Consider the following 21824-nt stretch of genomic DNA (forward strand, 5'->3'; position numbering starts at 1 on the left):
GAGTCCCCCACCTGGATGGGGCTGGGGTTGGAGCCCAGGCAGCTGTCCCCGGACCCACAGTCTTCACCCCTGGCTCTTCCCAACGCCCTCTGCCTTCTGTGACATGTCAGCTTCATTCCCTTCTTGTGGGTCCTGTCTCTTCTGTGACAACACTTGGAGCTCCCCATTCTCCAGGTGCGAGAATGAAGGATAACAATAAGTAGAAGAACCTTGAAACATCCCACTTACCAGCTTTGGGCAGCTGTTGAACCCAGCTAATCCTCGGTGTGAAAGAAACACTAGTACACTCGCCTGACAAAGCGTCAAAGAAAGAAGTGTCTGTAGAGCATTTATCACCTTGCCTGCATGTTTCACACCTGATAGACGTTCTTCATTACAATTATTCAAAACAACCAAAGAAAGGATCTCACACTATAAAATCAAGCCATGTTTTCTCAACTTGTAAGCAAAGGCCACATGCCAAGGAAACTATGTTCTGGTGTATGTCAGGCCTTGTCTACCACTTGTCAGGTGAGTTTATGTTTGAGCTTCTTGCCTGAAGGCACTCCCAGCTCTAAGAATTTCCTGGACGAGTGTCTCAAAAGAACCTACATGTCAACCCCAACATAAAGATCTGAGTTTCAACTCTTTCTGTCTTTATTCCACAGGCTTACAGAGTTGATGAGAAGGCCGCGGAGCAAGCTCGGTGGGAAGAGGCCTCCAAAGAAACAATCAAGAAAACCACCAAGCCCTGTCCCCGTTGCCATGTGCCTGTTGAAAAAAATGGTGAGTCTGGGCTGCCGAAAAAGTGAGGATTTGGTGAGCTCTCCTTGGAGAGCATGAGCTGTGTAGTTATAATAGGAACTCTAGGAAGATATGTAACTGAGGAGCTCAGCACTCAGGGAATTTGGAGCCATTGGCCAGAATGCAAATCTCAGCTCTCCCAGGTCAAGTTTTTTAACTGCCTAAATCCTCCTCTCTCGAGTAGAGATGAAAACAGGAGCTGCCGCACAACAGTAGAATCGTGAGATGTCACGCATGGCAGATACTCAGCCAAGTGCCTGGCTTAGACCATCAATAAAACACTAACTGCCCTTATTAGTATTAATTATTAACAATGTTAGACACTTTGTATCTGGTAAGTTGTCCACTGGTGTAGCCAAAAATATATATATCAGGGAAACTTCCCAGCCTAGTATTTCTCAGGATTCTGGTATCTAGAGTTACTCAGTAGGGGAAGGGTTGCCAGGTCATTCCTATTGGATGTCCCTCTTGGATAGTAACAACAACACAAATAATTAACTCGTATTGAGCTATACTGGATGCTTATCCTAAGTTCCCTGCAAATATCAGATCATTTAACGCTCACAGAAATCACAATATATTCCCATTCACAATCTACATTAGCAACTCAGAATTCCTTTTGTAAAGAAATCTGTTTAATTTTGTTTAATTACCTGGTTCCCAAATTTTTTGGCCATGAAATTCTTTTTTTTTTTTTCCTATCACACCAGTTTATATACCTTTGAACACCAGCATGCACTTGGGGCTTTGGTTTCTTCAGCCTTGCTGTGGGAGGTTTAGTGCCTTATATTATTATGACACTTGCCTGCTTCATTAAAATATCCTTTACATGCCTGTGCTTCTCAGTACAACTATTCCTTTAGTCTTTTAGCAACTACTGTCTAAATTTTAAGAATGTAAAGTGACCATTTGGAGATGCCTCTGGGTTAACCGACATTAACTGCAGTCAGTCTTTTCGGAGCCCACCTGTAGGCCCTGCTTTGTGTGGGTTAACAGGCTTAGAAACGCAGGATCCATATTTGAACGGCTGTCTTCTTAACGGCACTCCAAACCCAAGACATCACCCCCCAGGAAGGGCTGGTGTACCCCCCTCCGACACACACACACTCAGTAAACGCCGGAGGCCACCGTGGCAATGCCGACACATGGGGGAGCTCGCAGATGGAAGGGACTGTCCTTCCCCTCCCGTCCTAATGGACAAGTAGCCCCTGTAATTAATCCAGCAGGGGACACGGAGGGAGGCCCCCTCAGCTCCACGACGGTGCGTCCACGCTGGGGCTTCAGTTTCTCCCCTCCCCTTGAGCTTGCGGGGCTGGGATGCCGGCACCGGGGTCCCGGCAGCCGGGTCGTGTGGCCCGCAGTGGTCAACGCGCATCCTCCCTGCTCTGCGGCGCTAGACTGTACTCAGAGTTCGGCTTTGGGCTGCCGGGTTCACGGTGATCGGATACCTCGCATCAACCAGTGGGGCACCTGCTGCCATCCATCTGGAATGTGCCAACCAGCGTAGAGCCATCACAGCCCGGTGCCCGGAGCCCGCTCTAAGCGTGAGACGCACGTGCTCGTGTGAGCTAGCGGCAGCGGCGTGGTCACGGGTGAGAAATAAAACGGAGCACCAGGTACACCTCTTCCCACGTTCTCCTCACGGAGCCTCTGCTGCGCCTGCGTGGTGGGCAGTGAACCAATGGCTCGCCGGGGAGTGCAGCCGGCAATCTCAGGAGGGGCCCGCAAGCCTCCGTTTGCTCAGTTGTGTCCTTCAGAAGGTCTGCATCAATGCAAACAAGAGAGCACCGAGACAGCCCAGGGCAGCAGGAGTGGGCTCCGCTCAGGCCAAGTTCCTGGCTCAGAGACCATGGTGTCCTGGAAGTAAACCAAATAAATGTGTGCCATGATCCTCACGTTCCTCTGTGCACTTGAATGCGCCTGGAAGGTGGGCTGGCATCCCCTCGGAAGAGAGGACGTCACTGGAACCAGGGGCAAGAACTCTTGCGGTCCTCATCGCCCCGGGCGGTGCCGCGTAGGCAACTGGAAGTCAGAGAAGATGCAAAGAACTTTCACCAGGCAGGGTATGCAGCGCTGATAAACACGGGCCAGTGCCCCGGTTCACACGGATTTCAAGAATGCACATTCAGTAGTAAGAGACCATTTTGCTATCACCGAAGGGCAGGAACATTGCCTGTCTCTCCCCTGGGCCCAGAAGAGCACCTGACAAATACTCCTTGAATTAAAAAATAGCTAGTAAAGGGGATAACACGTAAACAGATATATATTTTTAAGACTTTATTTGAGAGAGAGAGAGAGAGAGCACAAGCAGGGGAGAGAGGCAGAGGGAGAAGGAGAAGCAGACTCCCCGCTGAGCAAGGAGCCCGATCCGGGACTCGATCTCAGGACCCTGGGATCATGACCTGAGCAGACGGCAGACGCTTAACCACTTAACCAACTGAATCACCCAGGCGCCCCCTGATTCCCGATTTCTTTGAAATATCAGGATTTACTATAAATGGAAAGCCCTGATTTTTCACCGATAGATTTTTAACCCATGAACAGAAAAGCTGAAACTTTTAAGCTTATTAATAATAAGCTATTGTTAATCTACACTGTTTTTAAAGCATACAACAGAGACAAATGTGAGCTCTATGGGCAAGAAAAGCTGGTTTCATGATCTCATTCTCAAAGTAAATTCATGGCCTGTGTCATAGTCATCTGAAAACCAGAAAGGACTTCTTCCCACAGCAAAGCCACAAAGAAACATCAGGCTCATTCCCATTTCAAACACAGGTTAAGCCTCGCTGCTCCTCGCTCCTGCCATCATCAGTCTGGGAAAGCGTCTCCCTTCCCTTCCACCTCAGACAGATGAGATTCTGCTTCCATTCTCTGATCAACAAGTGCCTGTTGCCAGTTAAATCTCCCATCGGGTCCTTCAGGAACTTCTACTCCCTCATTAAATCTAATGAAAGAGTCGCTGGCCCCAGCCACGGTGCTGATAGGCATAGGCGCATCAGTCAGTGGACAGAATTCTCTAGGAGGGAAGCCATGTTTTCTTCATTTAGATGCCCACAAAGTCCGGTGAAGTTGTCAGCAGCTTCTTACTCACATCTATGTTATGTTGGCAAAGCTTTCAGAGTCAGAGTCCCTGGTGCTTCTCCATATTATGGGAGCTAGCATATTGCCTTGCATCTATTAAGCACCCGGGGAAGTTATAAGAAAGTTAATAACATGAATATTCTCTTCCTAATTCCTTTCTTCCTCTTCTATGGAGCCATCGTGGTTCTAGTTTCTATAATAAAATGTTATTTGTAATGTTAGTATTTTTGAGGATTTGGGTATTGTAGGAAAACATTATATTATTTACATCATAAGCATATAATCATTAAATATGTATTGAAAATTATACAGTCCTGGAATTGTGTAATCCTAAATGGGAAATATTAAGATAAAAGTATCATAGTTGAGTTTTCCCTTTATTTTCTGCATATTTATACTTTAGAAGTAGCAAAGTAGGGGATTTTAAATGCCCTTAAATTATCCTACGACAAATTCCTTTAGTTACATATTCATAAATATTTTAAATCAGTGGAAGTTCTCATGCCATATTTCTAATAATAAAAATAAGACAGTATGGAAGCAATTACCTGGAAAATTGGGCAAGAAAAAATGACTTAACAAGATAATTGGTAAAATTGAATAATAGAGCATATCCAGCGTTATGTCAGATTCAAGCAAAGAACTGCTTTTGCCTGAATGATCTAGGAAATCCAGTCAGAAACTGTTCTCTGCATCTAACTTCATATAAGTAACTTCCTCTGCACTCCACTGCAGACTCGATGTCTGAGCCCCAGAAGCAAATAAAAAAAATGAATTGCACAAATGCAGGAAGGGGAGGAATTCCAAAATAAGTCCCGGAATAAGGGACCGTTCATCTCATGCTGCAAATGCCCTGTTCCATGAAAGAACAGACCCTGGGTACATCTCAGGCGTTGCCAGTTAGAATCACTTGACCTTGAGAAAATTCTACAGCAGAGTAACACTCCTACTCACTCAGTGCTTTTGAGGAGTATTGAGGTCATCCATGTAGAGTACCTAGTTTCTCCCATCTTAAATACAATTTCAGCAGCATTAAAGAATGCATTCTCCATTTAATACTTATTTTATTTTATTTTTTTAAAGATTTTATTCATTTATATGACAGAGAGAGACATAGCAAGAGAGGGAACACAAGCAGGGGGAGTGGGAGAGGGAGAAGCAGGCTTCCCGCCAAGCAGGGAGCCCGATGCGGGGCTCGATCCCAGGACCCTGGGATCATGACCTGAGCCGAAGGCAGACGCTTAACGACTGAGCCACCCAGGCGCCCCTCCATTAAATACTTTTCATACTGCTTCCCCACCTCCTTTTTCATGAACTTTGCCAAGCCACCTAATATTATAGGTTATATGTTAAATAATTAAATATATTAACATCTATTTAAGACATTAAACAGTATACATTTCAATAAGGAATTGACCCCGACTGTGAAACACAAAGCATTTGTCTCTAAATCCCATTTCAGAAGAAGTAAATAAACTCAGATTTATAAATAAAATTTGTCCTAGGTGGGAGTGGCGTCCCTCACCCTCGCTCCTTTCTTAATGAATGAACGTCCTAACTTCAGAATGCCCTTGGATGGCTTGTGACATCCCCTTAAGAAAGTCATTTCTGGAGCAGTGTGTGGGTGCGGGACGGAGTGTTCTCCGGGTGTTTGCCTGTGTCCTTTGTCTGCCCGCAGGAGGATGCATGCACATGAAGTGCCCACAGCCGCAGTGCGGGCTGGAGTGGTGCTGGACCTGCAGCTGTGAGTGGAACCGCGCCTGCATGGGAGACCACTGGTTCGATGTGTAGCCTCAGCCCCGCGAGCGGGCGCCCCCTGCCGTCCAACTTGGAAACGTACAAAGGGTCCTGCCATTCCCTGCTCTTTCTCCAAACTCCCTCTCTCTCTCCCTCCCTCTCTCTCTCTCTCTCTCTCTCTCTTTCCCTTTCTCTCTCACGCATGCACACGCACACACACACACAGACACAGCACCCCTCAAGCTCCTTCCAAAACCACTAAAACAAAGTTACAGGAGAAGCTCCTGGGATCCCTTTCTTTGTGCCCTCGAAAAACAACAAGAAGTATTCTCGGGCCTCAGCAATACACAGACCGCGGGGCACAGAGGAAGGTGCGTCCGCGTTTTGTAAGGATTGTCATTCTCGCAGGAATTCAAGTCACACTGGGTTTAAGTACGCAGAGAGAGATTTCTCAGGTTTAATTTCCTGCATTGTACCTTCAGCAAAGATTGGGAAGAAGCCGTTGGTGAGGAAATAGTTCGGAGGGACTATTGTCAGTGGTTCTCTATAAGACGGCCGACAGTGGGTTCTGGGAACTATATTCTCGGCTTTAAGAGCAATGCTCTTACTTAAATTTTCAGAGAGCATCTATTCCCAAAGAACCACAGGCAATAGTCAAACTCGGTGTTTATCCCTAAGAATTCTACCTTTATATATTGCATGGATGGAATATCAACTATGCATAAATCAGCTTGTCAACTAGTGAGAAATTATGAAAGTTAATTTGAATGTTGAATGTTGCCATTATAGGAAAGAAATCAAAACTTCCTGTACTTTTCCTTCCATTTAATTATTTGAGACCTTAGGAAGAAATTGTTTTTCTGAGAACATTATGAAGTCTTTAATTTGATTTTAAACATTCACTTTGCAGCTTGGGGAATAAGCTAGTACATTTGGCTTCACTGTAAATTTAATGGGGAAGGTGCCTGTAGAGGAGACATTTTTAGAAATGGTTTTATAATGATTCTCAATGTTAATAAAAGTGCAGGGTGTTAAGGCAGAAATCTTTAAAGAAGGAGCATTTCTAGGGATAACAAAACAGAACCAAGACCAATTCTGTACCAGGAAGGTTTATGCTCCTTCTGCACCTGCTCGGTCCCCCAAGCCGCATGCTCCAGGGGCTCAGACCCCCGAATGGATTACTCCAAGGGGAGCTCTTCTCTAGGACAGTAGAGTCACACCAGAAGATTTCCTCATGTTGACCGGGATCTAAATGGAGTGTTTATCAAGTTTTCAATTTTTTTTTTTTGAGGCATTCACAACACATCAAAAAGAGATGTGTTTACACCAAATGCGGCAGACCTCATTTCCTATAGCACAGTGTACAGATGAAAAAGTATGACCACCGTCTTTGGTTCTCATTATCTGTCTTCTCAGGGCTTTTCTTTATAGACATAGCACCAGAAATCCTTGCCGGAGGAGAGAGGGAATGACCTCAGAATATTTCCCAAGGACATCTGTCCCTCTGTCCCTACCTATCTTCCCAGGGACCATCCTGCCTGATCACCCTTTTTTTCCCCCCTCAGAGGCCGGTCCTGGGACAAGATGGGGTGTGGCAACCACAGTGGCATTAATCAGCCTCATTTGGCTTCGCTCTCTCAGAAAATCCAACCTCCCCAACATGATCCCAAAGCTGCCAGACTCATGTCACGAAGCCTTAACGATCATGGCGAGGGAACGGAGAGCCAAGTATCTGTAAACGTGAGAAAAAGGAAGGTCGCTAGGCATGAGCCCACATGTCCCAGGGGCTGGTATCAGTGAGGGCACGTTACTGACAATCCCCGCAAGTAGCTTCTCACACTGACCCAGCAGGACAAATCAGACGGCTCCCTCTGTCATGTGGAGCACCCGGCATTTTATAGCCACTATAGTTCTTGGGTTTAGTGATGCTGTCCTGACTGCTTCCCTCCAAATCTGTGTGCTGTGTTGTGTGTGCGAAGCCGGAACAGGGTTTGCTGTCATGGGTTCAGGCACGGTAGAAGTTTCTAGGGCTTTGCTCCTTTCTTTTGGTGGTGGTCTTTTTTTTTTTTTCCTCCAGAATAGAATACTGAGACAAGTTAACAGGAAAAAACAGCCTCTGTAAAGGAATGGGAAATCACAAACCACTATAAAAGAACATGCTTGAACATGAAATGTGTAACTGAATGTGAATATATCAAAAGCATAGAAATAAAATCTTTGCAGAAGAATCTTTATTTTTCTCTGAAGCGTGTAAAGGAATATTTGACAACTATGTCTAAGGTTGTACTCAAATTATCAATAAAAAGCATCAATAGAGCTTTTGAGTCCATCTCTGAAGATAGATTTTCGTTAAATGCTGGGGTGTTGGGAGGGTGGACACCTTGCTCCAGGAGCCTCCCTCGGGGCCTGAAGGGATCTCCTGGCCAGGCAGTGGCTGTTTTTATCTAAAAAGCAAACCATCCATTTAAAATCTAGCGGTGACTTTCCTGCTGTATCAGCAAACTTTTCTAGTAAATGTTTAATACAGAAGATTGAGTCAGGAAAAACCACAAGGATTCTCTGTGTAATGTTTCAGAAAATCTCAGTGACTTTGCATTGCTCTCATCGTGGGCGTGGTGACACTGCATTTCTTGAGAACTATTGCAGTGGCTGGAATGAGTAACAATGAGCCTGTGTTTGAGCAATCTGGAATGGAACATTCTTGGAGAACTCCTATCCGTATATAAGGCAAGCCGCACACCATGAGGGCCTGTTGGTGCCAAGCACCACAGTAAATGCTCTGGAGAAACACGAAGTTTCTAGGAGTGATGGCCCTGGTATTGACACTCATCTCCAGGGTGTAAATTAGAGACCTGATACTGTGGATAGAAACGAATAAGCACAGATGTGGAATGCTTATTTGAGAAGAAACAGCAGGTGTGGGGAAAAGCCAGCATTGTTGGTTGGGTGGTGTTACGTGCGCCCACCACCATCCTTGCTAGGCCATTCCTAGTACCATGGAGAGTATCAATGCTGGTTTTTAAAAGAAAGCCCTATTTCAAAACAACACTGAACCCATCGTCCAGTTACCTGCTGTGAATAACTGTCCATTCACAAATATTTAAAAGTTTTCTCTGCAGTTTGGATAATCATGCAAAAAAAAAAAAAAAGCTGAGAAGTATTGTCCGGGAAGACATTTGGCACACAGATGCATGGCTCTATCTTGGTGGGCCCACAGTGTTCCCTGATCTCATCATCTGAGGTGTAGGCTGAGAGAATCAACTTTGTTAGCATCAGAGGTAACTGGACCCCAGAAGACAGACTCACACGAGTCCAACTCATAAGAGAACAAAGTACAAAACATAGAACATCAATTTAAATGTATATTTACAAGGAGAAGCTCTTGTCCTGATCTTCGCATGTGCTTTTCCATCTGCCTAGAATCTTGCCAACCTCTTTCTTCACACCACACATTCCTCCCCGCTTTGGCTGGCCAGCCTCAGATCTCCGTTTAACCAGCTCCCCCAGAACCCTTCTCTGCCCATCCTGGCCTTCAACTGAAGGTCCTTCCTGGCCTTCAACTGAAGGTTCCCAGGGCCACACGACTTCCCACATCAGAGCTGTGTGGTGTTTTTCCCAGTGCCAGCAAATTCTCCACTTCTCCACACAGCAACGGGTTGTCCTACAAGTCAACTCGATTCTGACATTACCTGGAATGTCAGGCCCTACAGGTAAGAGCTCAGTTTCACCCGACCACCCCCACGTCACACATGGCCCAAGTCCCCGGTTGCCAACTATACTGCTCATTGACGGGCTATGAATCTGGGGTCCCCATGAGCCCCTCCTCAGGCTCAGTCCCTCACTAGAAAACTCACAAAACTCAGGAGAGTGCTTTACTTACTATTACTGGCTTGTGATAAAGAATCCAAACTCAAGGATCGCCCGAATAGAGAGGTGCATGGGCGGGGATGGGGTGGGATTGGGTGAGTGTGCAGAGCTTCCGTGAGGCCTACAGGGGCACCACCTTCCCAGCAACAACTGGGAAGCTCTCTGAAACCCCTTCTTTAGGGGTTTCTACAGAGGTTTCATTAAGTAGGCACAATTGATAATATCATTGGCCATTAGTAATTAATTCCATCTGCAGCCTTCTGGAGATGGTTAGGGACTGGGGCTGCAAGTTCCAGCCCTCTAATCATGCCTTGGTTTTTCTGGCAAGCAGCCCCCAGCCTAAAGCTATCTGAGACAGCCCCCCCAACCACAGATAACTCATTGGCATGCAAAAGACATTCATGACTCCAGAGATTCCAAAACTTTGGGAGCGATGTGCCAGGAACCAAGTATATATGTCTTATATTTATTTATATTTATTATTTACTTGCCTATATATATATATATATACACACACACATATATATGGGATATATATACATATAGCTAAGGAACTGCATTTTGGAATTCTGAGCAAATCTACATGGAAAATCAAACTACAATGGAAAGCATCCTTGCTGAGCCTAGACCGTGCTCAGTGACTTAGCTCGATGTGTGGACGAGTGACCCCTGGACAGATGTATCATTTTCCATTACAAATGTACATCTGACACAGGCTAGGAACCCCTGGTCTCAGATCAGGTAACCTTACCTCAAAGAGTTAGTGAGCTATGTGGCCAAAGGACTGTACTTTTGAACTCCTGTTATGACTGCATTACCCCCCTCCCTCTCACTGCCCCAGTGAGCTCACCTGTACCCTGGCTGTTCCAAAGGCTCTCCAGCTGTACAAGCAGAGGCTCACTCCCCTGTGTTTCCTTTCTGTAGATGGTTTGTTTCATCCACAGTTCTTGGATTTTTAATCCCAACCTCAGACGGACTTTAATGGCATTTTTGAAGGATGCTATTCAGCATCAAATCTCCACTCAGTATTCTTTCCCCGGAAAGTTTTCCTTATGTGTTTATTTTTATTGTAAAACAGTTATTCCATTATTACATGCTTGTTTCAGAAAATAAAGAAGGGGAAAGGAAAGAAGAAAAACCACCATCTAGAAATAATTGTTTTGCATCTTACATATTTCCATTTAAAAACACAGGATGAGCATCTACCTATGTCAATAGATTTCTACACTGACAGTTTTCCAGGACCTCATCATGGTCTCCCATATATATACTAATTAAGTTAGCAAGTGTATCTTTTAAGCTTTCAGATCTAATTCTAAAGTGTGTTTTTTGTATGTAGTCATTAAACAGTCTAGACATGAAAAGTAGTATGCAGCCTGAAAAAATATTTGCAGTATAATGTTAAGTAAAAAGGAGTTTACCAGAAATGTGTGTGTGCTGTCACTGAAATTATTTAAGAAATTCTAAAAAAGAAATGATTGAAGTACATACATTAAAATGCAATTTGCTGTGGTGATAAAATTATATGTGATTTTTTTTTTACTTTCTCTACTTTCTGTGTTTTTTGGCAGTGTGAAAATACCACTTTAAATGAAAATAATAGTTTTTTAAATATCCCGTGACAGTGAAAGCGTCTCATATTGCTTGCAGCCAAGGAGTGAAGATTTTCCCATCAATAATTCTGCTCTTGGGGGCGCCTGGGTGGCTCAGTCAGTTAAGCGTCTGCCTTCGGCTCCGGTCATGATCCCAGGTCCTGGGATCGAGCCCTGCATCGCATTGGGCTCCCTGCTCCGCGGGGGGTCTGCTTCTCCCTCTGCTCCCCTCCCCCCACCCCCTGCTCGTGCTCTTTCTCTCTCTCTCTCTCTCAAATAAATAAAATCTTTAAAAATTTTTTAAAAATAATTCTGCTCTTGAATTACCTGAACTTTTACTAAAATAACAAACAGTAGATTAGAGACACTCTACTGCTTCTTTCAAAAGAGTTCTACCAAACAAATTTGGGAGAAGTGGGCTGGGAGAGGAGTTGACTCTGGGAAGGCGCGAATCTGCTTGCAGCCCAGCGTGGAAGCAGCATGTGTTTCTCCTGCTTCTCACGCACCTGCTCTGCAGAGGGGAGGTGTGGTGGGGCTGGGAGGGTTCCTGGCTCCTGGAAAGACTCTTGTTCCCTAAGAAGGCGAGGAAGTAGAAGGTTAATGTGCCAACTTAAGTGGCCACTTCTGCCTCATTAATATAAAAGAAAAATGGTCTTATGTTTCTGATTTCTCCCTTTCCCAAAGCAAACTCAATCGATTTCAGGAAGCTATAATGATCCAGTGCAGCTAACAGAGTGTGTGAGAAAGACGTGAGCCAAGATCAAATCAATGTCATGAAAAGGGTGATGACCTTGTTTTGTTCGTAAGTGATGGGAAATACAAGCCTACTTCTCTCTTTTGTGAAGTAAATTGAATAAATTGAATGAAGTCATTTCAATTTCTTTTAATAAGTTGGAAGACCGTCAGCTCCCCTGCTCCTTAGGGGCGGCCTGCCTCTGCAAAGGTTCCCCTGATCCATCCACAAGCCCAACCAACCAAGAGGCCAACATCTTGGATACTGATGCCTCCCAAAGGAGCTTATCTCACTAAAAATAGGGGCTGCGGAAACCACAGCAAGCCACTGATACTCACGCAGGACCAGGGAATGGTATTCTAGAATCCCTAAATTCTGCGCTCTCTCTCTGCACCAGCAGCTGGCTTTATTCTCCGGCCATTTGTCATGGAGACATTCAGATTTCATGATCTCACACGCATTCTGTGCATTATCCCAGCGGAGTCCCGGCTCTCTGCAGCCTGTTTCCCTGCAGTGATCTCCAGCTGGTGTCTGAGTCGGGCCCCCTCTTTCCGGAACCACACGGCCTGCTCCCTCCCCCGCTCCCTGTTGGCGCTCACTCACTCTCCCTTCTCCACACGATGTTTCTCCACATCTTTCACCTGTATCTGAATATACCATGCATTTGCCTGTTTATGGGGTCTCTGCCTGTCTCCCCTATTAGAATGTTAGCCCCAGGAGGGCAGCTCATCGATGTAACTTCTCTTGTAAACGATAATTAAAGAACAGACATCAACAACCATCCGCCAAGGGGCTCACGCCCACCCACCTGCCCATTGACCACCTGCCTCCAATCTATGCAAAAACCACCTGACTGAAACAGTTAACCCCTTGGGGAGTAGTGTCAGAAACACCAAGTGCCATTGCACAAACTGTTATTTAGAAGCATTGCCACTGGGGCGCCTGGGTGGCTCGTTGGTTAAGCATCTGCCTTTGGCTCAGGTCATGACCTCAGGGTCCTGGGGTCGAGCCCCGCGTTGGGTTCCCTGCTCCGCGGGGAGCCTGCTTCTCCCTCTGCCCTTCCCCCTACTTGTGCTCTCTCGTGCTTGCTCTCTCTCTCAAATAAATAAAATCTTTTTAAAAAACCGAAATATTGCCAGTGTTCCTTTTAATTTGGCTGTAATCAAAAAGTCACAATTTGTTTTTATTCTCTTGTCTTTCCCATTTCACGTTCCAGGTGAAGATTTTCCATCACCAGATTTTCTGGTTCATTTTGTCTTGGTCACTCCAACAATTTTCAGGAGGTGGGTCTCCTAACTGATTTAGGACAGAGTCTCCCAACCGTTTTTATTTATCGTTTCTAAGACAGATTCCGTCAGAAGTCATCTGAACAAACATGTCCTAGTGCCACATAGTTTCAACGATAAACTCTAATACAGAACCGTTTTTCAGTTTCTGATGTTTTTCAATGAAGTTATCCTTCAGAGGGATCAGGGAAACACACGCTTGTCACAGTGTCATCTGTGGTCAAGGAACTTTGAACGTAGGCCATTCTTACCCTGATTCTCCTCACATTGAGAGACACCTAGAACTGTGCCCAGTGGTTGATAACTGTCAGCGATCCAGCATCAGCAGCATCACCTGATTGTGTTGGAGCCACGGGTCTGTGCCTTCTCATTCAACCCCATGGGAGAAGCTTGTGTGTCTGGCAAAGTCACGGAGGTCACCTGGGAAAGAGTTACAAGGACCAGAGACAGGGTCTCATGATCCTCAGATCTGCTCTCTAGCTGCAGCAAAATGTTTATTTGAACTGCTTGCCCGTGTTTATTTATTCCTGCCCCTGATTGTAACACTGATGGGAAAGAAAGCTCTTATGGAAATGACAACCATAGGGTTGGCCATGACCGTGCAAGGCGGCCAGAATGGTCTGCACAGGTGCTCCAGTAACAGCATCATTACAGCGGGGGGACCAGAGCTCAAGTGGATGAGAAGCAGGAACATCAAACATCGGGGCAGCAAACTTTTTCTGTAAAGAGTCAAATCATGAAGGCAGTTGACCCTTGAACAACATGAGTTTGAACTGCACGGGTTCACTGATATGCAGATTTCTTTTTCCTGATAAAACAGCACGGTACTATAAATGTATTTTCTCTTCCTTATGATTTTTTTGACCATGTTTTTCTGTAGCTAACTTGATGGTAAGACTACAGTATACAATACATATAACATACAAAATGTGTGTTAATCCCCTGTTTCTGTTATCAGTAAGGCTTTCTGTCAAAAGTAGGCTATTAGTTGGGGCGCCTGGGTGGCTCAGGCAGTTAAGCATCCGACCGTTGATTTCAGCTCAGGTCATGATCTCGGGGTCACGAGATCGAGTCCTACATCAGGCTCTGTGCTCAGCGCAAAGTCTGCTTGAGATTCTCTCTCTCTCTCCCTCTGCCCTTCCCCCTGTGCTCTCTCACTCTCTCTCAAATAAATAAAATCTTAAAAAAAAAAAAAAAAGCAGGCTATCCGTCATTAAGATTTGCACAGATCTGCACAGATATGTGCAGATCTGTGATTGTGTAGGGTGGGGGGTTAGCGCCCCAACCCCTCACATGGTTCCAGTGTCCACTGTATTTTAGGTTTTACGGGCCATAAATCTCTGTTGCAACTACTCAGCTCTGCTTCTGCAGAGTGACAGCCACTCAGACAACATACGAATGGAAATGTATGGTTGGTTGTGTTCCATTAAAATGTTAAATACAGGTGGTGGGTCCCTCTCACAGTAACTGAAAAATAGTTTTACAGATTCAAACATGAAGACACAGTAAAGGGAAACACTAATTTTTTTTCAAACTTGTGTTATCTATCCAACAAATAATTATTGAGTACTGAATCCTTTGGGCATCAGGGTCACAAAAATAATGACAAGATTGCTCTGCTCAAAATTCTGACAAACTAGCAGACGAGGCAGCTACCTAACAACAAGGAAGTCGGATGGATGCTCTCACAGAAGCTGTACCAGATCAAGGTCTGGCGAGGAAAGGAGGAGGGGACGCTTCCCAGGCTCAAACTGAAAAGGAATGGGGGCGTGTGGCAGGTGGCCAGCAGCAGGGAGAGGAGGCTGGGCACCAGCAGCATCAGGTCGCACAGTCCCCTTCCCGCGTGGGTCTCGGAGCCGGAGTGACGAAGGAAGACAGGGCCAGAGAAGCAGGTGTGAAACGGATCCAGATGGAGACCGCTGAGAAGTTCCTACTCCATCTCATGGACAACGGGACACCACTGAGGGAGTTTAAGAAGGGCAAGGACTCTACCCAGTCGGTGTTTTAAAAAATTCATTCCATTGGGGTGGCAAAAAGAGACCATCTGAAGACTTTTCTCCAGAGTGGGTTGAGAGGAGCTTGGGGCCAGAACTGAGGCAGGGCAGTGGCCACGAGGAGGAGACACCCAAGATGTATGTAGGTCTCCAAACCAATGCCTGTTGGATCCAGGAGCAGAAATAGGAGGTGAACAGAAAACTGAACAAATCCAAATAAAGTCTGGAGCTCAGTTAATAGCATTGTACCAATGTTAATTTCTTAGCTTGACTAAATCGTGCTGTGATTATGCAAGATGCTAAAATTAGGAGAAGTTGTATAAATAAAGAGGAATGCTGTCTACATCTTTGCAACTTTTCTGTAAATCTAAAATTACTCCAAAATAAAAAGACTAAAATTTTTTAAGAAGTATAGAATTTGGTCATCAGTTGGATGTGACAAATGAGTGAGGCAGAGAGGGTGAAACCGGGCTTCTCTTGGATGGCTGTGGGGCTGGCGGAGGAGAGCACAGGAGGAGGGCCGCGGCTGTCCTAGAAGGATGGTTTTTTGTAGCCCTTTGTGTTACAAATAAGTCATTTTAATCCACAGATGCTTCAAAATAATAATTTTATATGATATCTTAAATTGGTAAAGACATGACAAAGGTAATCTAAGCTGTTAACCTTCATGCCCAAGATAAGAGATGCATCTCTGGCTGTTTGTGATACAATATTTTAGACTGAATTTTTGTGATACAATATTTGTGAATATTTGTGACACAATATTTTAGACTGAACTTTCTCCTTCCGAATCAGTAATTTGATCAGAAGCGAATGTGTAATTTAGGTAATAAAGGAGAAGCCATGGCTCAAGGCTAAGTGGTGAGTGTTGATTCCCATGGGGTCAATTCAAAGGAAGAATTATGAAAAAAACAAACACACTTCCCAGGGGAATTACATTTGCAGCACGTAAGGAAAAAAATTAGGAGATTGGAGAAGGGAGGTCAGAAAATGAATGAGTGCACCTCACCTGGTTTTTCAGAGCAGAGTCAATCCAGATTATCCAACATTGGGAAAACGTGGCAAAAAGAATATAATCTTGACCCCTCAGTGGTTCTTGCAATTTCTTAACATTAGAGGCACCTTTGGGAACAAATGTAGCATCTGAAGGAATATTTATATAAGTTTATCTGTCCGTTCTGTTTCACTTCATTTTCTTTTCTTTCCATTAACTTCACATGATCCGAAAATTAATATTTCACAGGACGAGAGAGCATGTCTCATATGATTCCCTTGTTATAAAATGAAGTCACACTCACTTGTGCTTCTATCCATGGTCCATTGACCCTTCCATCTGCAAGCTTGACAGAGTTTGATGGTTGGAATGATGCTTACCAAAAGCAATGCTGGCTTTTTGGGGTGGTGAGATTTCGGGTGACTTTTTTCTTCCTTGCGTTTTTCTATAGTACTTGAATTTTTTATGACAAAAAGGCATCACTTTCAAAGAAAAAAACACCATTACTTAAAAGAGAGAAGGCCAACAGAAATCTATAGACCAGCCTTACTTGTGAATGTGTGTTGGGGGTTCTTCGTGGGGTTCATGTGGAGAGCATGGCCATGCTATGGTGCCCACACAGGGAGGGCCTCAAGGTAGAGAAGTTGACAGTGCTCCAGGATGTTCAAGGTGTTCTATTAAAGTTGAAAGTCCATCTGTTGGCATGATACTGGCACAAAAACAGACATAGAGACCAATGGAACAGAATAGAGAACCCAGATATGAACCCTCAACTCTATGGTCAAATCATCTTTGACAAAGCAGGAAAAAACATGCAATGGAAAGAAGACAGTCTCTTCAATAAATGGTGCTGGGAAAATTGGACAGCCACATGCAGAAGAATGAAACTCGACCATTCTCTAACACCATTCACAAAGATAAACTCAAAGGGTATGAAAGACCTCAGTGTGAGACAGGAATCCATCAAAATCCTAGAGGAGAACATAGGCAATAACCTCTTTGACATCGCCCACAGCAACTTCTTTCAAGATACATCTCCAAAAGCTAGTGAAACAAAAGCAAAAATGAACTTTTGGGACTTCATCAAGATAAAAAGCTTCAGCACAGCAAAGGAAACAGTCAACAAAACAAAGAGGCAACCCACAGAATGGGAGAAGATATTTGCAAATGACACTACAGATAAAGGGCTGGTATCCAAGAGCTATAAAGAACTTCTCAAACTCAACACCCCAAAAAACAAATAAGTCAAGTGGACAGACGATATGAAAAGACACTTCTCAAAAGAAGACATACAAATGGCTAACAGATACATGAAAAAATGTTCATGTTCATGATGTTCATCATCATTAGCCATCAGGGAAATTCAAATCAAAACCACACTGAGATACCACCTTACACCAGTTAGAATGGCAAAAATGGACAGGGAAAGAAACAACAAATGTTGGAGAGGTTGTGGAGAAAGGGGAACCCTCTTACACTGTTGGTGGGAATGCAAGTTGGTACAGCCACTTTGGAAAACAGTGTGGAGGTTCCTCAAAAATTTAAAAATAGAGCTACCCTGTGACCCAGCAATTGCACTACTGGGTATTTACCCCAAAGACACAGATGTAGTGAAAAGAAGGGCCACATGCACCCCAATGTTCATAGCAGCAACGTCCGCAATAGCCAAACTGTGGAAAGAGCCGAGATGCCCTTCAACAGATGAATGGATAAAGAAGATGTGGTCCATATATACGATGGAATATTACTCCGCCATCAGAAAGGATGAATACCCCACTTTTACATCAACATGGATGGGACTGGAGGAGATGATGTTAAGTGAAATAAGTCAAGCAGAGAAAGTCAATTATCATATGGTTTCACTTATTTGTGGAACATAAGGAATAGCATGGAGGACATTAGGAGAAGGAAGGGAACAATGAAGGGGGGGAATCGGAGGGGGAGACGAACCATGAGAGACTATGGACTCTGAGAAACAAACTGAGGGTTCTAGAGGGGAGGGGGGTGGGGGCATGGGTTAGCCCGGTGATGGGTGTTAAGGAGGGCGTGTACTGCATGGAGCACGGGGTGTTATACGAAAACAATGGATCGTGGAACATTACATCAAAAACTAATGATGTATTGTGTGGTGACTAACGTAACATAATAAAATTAAAAAAAAAAAAAAAGAAAAGAAAAAAAGAAAGTCCATCTGTTGGCCTGAATGTATCCAAATAGGTCTGAGTAGTGAGTTAACTGTTGCCAGGGCGTCTGTCCTGGACGGAGGTGGGAAGGGTCACCATGCAGACCAGGTATCTGGGGGCTTCCTGGGGAGCCCTCTTCGATGGGGCAATCTCTGTAGACTTTCAGGCCACAAAATCTCCTTCAACTGCTGAATATTTTTTCCCAGCTGTCTTAATACATCTCTGCATTAATACTCATTCAGTATTCTTATTAGTAGCTTACCCTACTACATGTGCATAAGCTACATTGTTTGCCTATGGTCCAGAAAACTGAATCCCTACCGATATATTACAACTTAAATATGAGCATTTTATTTTTAAATTTTTTAAACATTTTATTTATTCATTTGACACACACACAGAGAGAGAGAGAGCACAAACCGAGGGAGTGGCAGAGGGAGAGGGAGAAGCAGGCTCCCTGCTGAGCAGAGATTTCCCAGGACCCTGGGATCATAACCTGAGCCAAAGGCAGACGCTTAACCGACTGAGCCACCCAAGTGCCCCAAATCTTAGCATTTTAAATAACTGTAAAGACATTTTCAACAATATATTAAAAGAACTTCCCATTACAACCAAGGAGGTTGTAATCCCACGAATTTAATGTTATATTAATAATAAAATCTATGAACGTAGCATTTCACAATATAGGCCAACAAAGTAATCTCATTTGATGGCAAAATTATATTTGGTAAAAGTAAACATTTATTCTTATTGAACAACAGATACTTAAAAAACTGGAAATTGAAGGATGTTTCTAAGCTTGGTAAAGAAAATGACTCATAAAGAAAAAGTGAAACCTAAAGGTGTGCTCATTCAATCTAACCCTCGTTACAATAAGACACATCATAGTGACCATGATTGGCTTGACACATCACCTCTTCTCCCTCTTTACCTGACTGACCTTGATTTTGTTCGATTTTCTCCTCCTTCCCTATTCAGCCATATGCCACAGGGGAAGGTGACCAACCCCACCCCAGAAAAATAAAAACATATATCCAGACAAAATCTTGTGCAGGAATGTTCAGGGAAGCTTTATGCATAAGAGCAAAAAGGTAGAAACAATCCAATGTCCATCACCTGATAAATAGATAAATAGCGTGATGTGTCCATAGACTGGAAGATTATTTGTCCATAAAAAGGAATGAAGTGCTGGTAGATAAACCTTAAAAACAATGCTGAGTGAAAGAAGCCAGACACGAAAGCCCACATATTATAGGATTCCTTTTATATGAGCTGCCCAGAAGAGGCAATTCCATAGAGACAGAAAGTAGAGTGGTGATTGCCGAGGGCTGGGGGTGGAAGGAATGGGGAGCAACTGCCAATGGGTACAGACTTTCTCTTGGAGAGTGATGGAAATATCCTAAAGTTGATTTTGATGATAAAGGCACAACTCTATGGATTTATGGAAAGTTGTTGAATTATACAATGTAATGGCTGCATTGCTTGATACATGGATTAAATCTCAAAGCTGCTACCAAAAAAAGAGTAAGTGGAAGATGGAGAAGTAGAGAGACCAACTATGACCTTGGTCTTTCAAAGGACGTGATGGACACTTGGTGGTAGGGGAGAGATAAAGGGTCGAGGTAAAGCATTTGTTTTAAGATAGGATCATGACTGCAGGGCAGGGGCCAGTGCATAGAGAGAAGTTGAAAGGACAGAACTGTGACTGAATGCTCTAGAAAGAGAGAAGATGTGATTGCAGAAGGGGGACTAGCCTCAAGCCAGAAGGCTGCTGGGGGTTCTCCGATTGCTCTGCTCCTATGATCTTGCCTCCTTCTAAGAAAAGCAGTGTGTCTTCGGAATGAGGCCAATCCTGCTGTCCAAGTGAGGGCAGACCCAGGCAGAGTCCCTGCTGGAGGCTACACCTGCTCAGAGGACACCACGTGAGGCTCAGAGGCCGCACTGACTGGGAGAGACAGCACCCCAGTGAGAAATTCTATGGAAAGCCCGAGAACGGGGCCCATGCCTTCGAGCAGAGCTGCCTCGGATCCTGCCGGGAGCCTCCTCGCACCGTATTCCTCACCAGGAAAGAGGGAGGAAAGCATAGAATGGGGCTTTGGACCCAGGTTCTAGCTCAGTTCTGTAGGGGATCTGCGATGGGTAGTAACCACTAAACAGGTGCTCACATGAGGAAGAACAATTAGCAAATTGGTCAATTGCATTTTATATTTGTTTCTGGTCTCATGGATAACTATTCAGATGTGGTCTTTTGCTCTCATCAAACATGTAGAAATATCAAGTGGGCCTGGATTTCTGCTATAAATTGAAACAGTTTTCATTTTTGCAGTACTTAAACAATTCTGTTTAAAATAATTTCCTAACAATTAATTCCAATAATACACATTCAATAGAAATAGAAATCACGAATCTCCTGACACTCTTTCCTGAAATCAGTTGGAATTCAGGGTTAAAACTGGAGACACCCAATGGTTGAAATCAGAACAGCATGTCTTTACCCTTTAGGGGTTCAATAAATATTCCTTGACTTTAATTAACTGGGTTTGAGAAAGAAAACGTGGTCTATATGTACTTGCTAATGTTCTATCGTTCAGCCAGGTGGCTGGAGTTTCTACTTTAATAAGGCAACATCACTATTCTGCCTACACAGTTACAAAGCCTGGATGGATGCAACTGGCAAAAGGTCTTCCCCAACTGAACTCTTGATTCAGGATGTTAAGATCAATGAAATAAGTCTTTTGAACCATTTTTAATGAGTTGGAAAACAATCAGTTCATAAGTAATCAAGTAAATAAATTATTTCTAGTTCAACAATCTCACTTGCTTAAATCCCCAGGATGAAAGAGTGGGCTCATACCAGAGAGCAGTGGCAGAAATGTTTGGATTCGCAAAGAAGGAACAAACCAGGAGGTCACCCAGGTTGTGGTGGGACATTAAGTGGCTGAAGAAGGGGAGGAAGAAGATGGAAGTAAAGGGGGGGGGGGCACTGCAGAGGCCGGAGCGCACATCTACACACCACCATGTCCTGGTCCTCTGTCTGTCTGTTTTCCCATTTAACCTCCACAATGCATACATGGGACTCCCATTTTACCAATGAAGAGAAATGATTTCACAGAGATAGGTAATTTACCCAGGCCATCCTATGTGGAAGCCATTTGGAAAAAAAAAAAAATATGGCAGAACTTGGTAACCAAATAGACATGAGCAACAAAGATGGCCCCTGAGTTACTCGTACAGATACCACCAACAAAACCCAGAAAGGCGAGGAGGCCAAGACAGCACCTCATCCATTACTGAGTATGAACCAAACTCCTCCATAGCATATCCAGGTTCTGTAAGATCCATCGAAGCCCCCTTTCCAGGTACCTCCCCTGTCTTCAGCTCAACCAGGCTTGGGTTCTTCTGCATCTCTGAAATGTCACAGACACTTCTCTTCTGAATCAGACCATATTCTGCCTGGTAATATGGCTCTTTGCCTCCAGCACTAGGTGGTGACCACATGAGGAAGAAGCACTGAAAGTTAATAATCTTTTTTTTTTTAAAGATTTTATTTATTTGACAGAGACACAGTGAGAGA

General features: G+C 44.2%; 1 protein-coding gene across 1 annotated transcript in view; it reads left to right on the plus strand.

Moving 5' to 3' along the window:
- Positions 1-7903, plus strand: part of PRKN (parkin RBR E3 ubiquitin protein ligase) — a 1305872-nt gene extending 1297969 nt beyond the window's left edge. The window contains 2 exon segments of the mRNA XM_027603377.2: positions 648-765; positions 5543-7903. Of these exon segments, the coding sequence (XP_027459178.2) occupies positions 648-765; positions 5543-5655 (231 nt within the window). The 3' untranslated portion in view covers positions 5656-7903.
- The last annotated feature ends 13921 nt before the right edge of the window (positions 7904-21824 follow it).

This window comes from Zalophus californianus, chromosome 7, assembly GCF_009762305.2.
Source record: "Zalophus californianus isolate mZalCal1 chromosome 7, mZalCal1.pri.v2, whole genome shotgun sequence".
NCBI lineage: Eukaryota > Metazoa > Chordata > Mammalia > Carnivora > Otariidae > Zalophus > Zalophus californianus.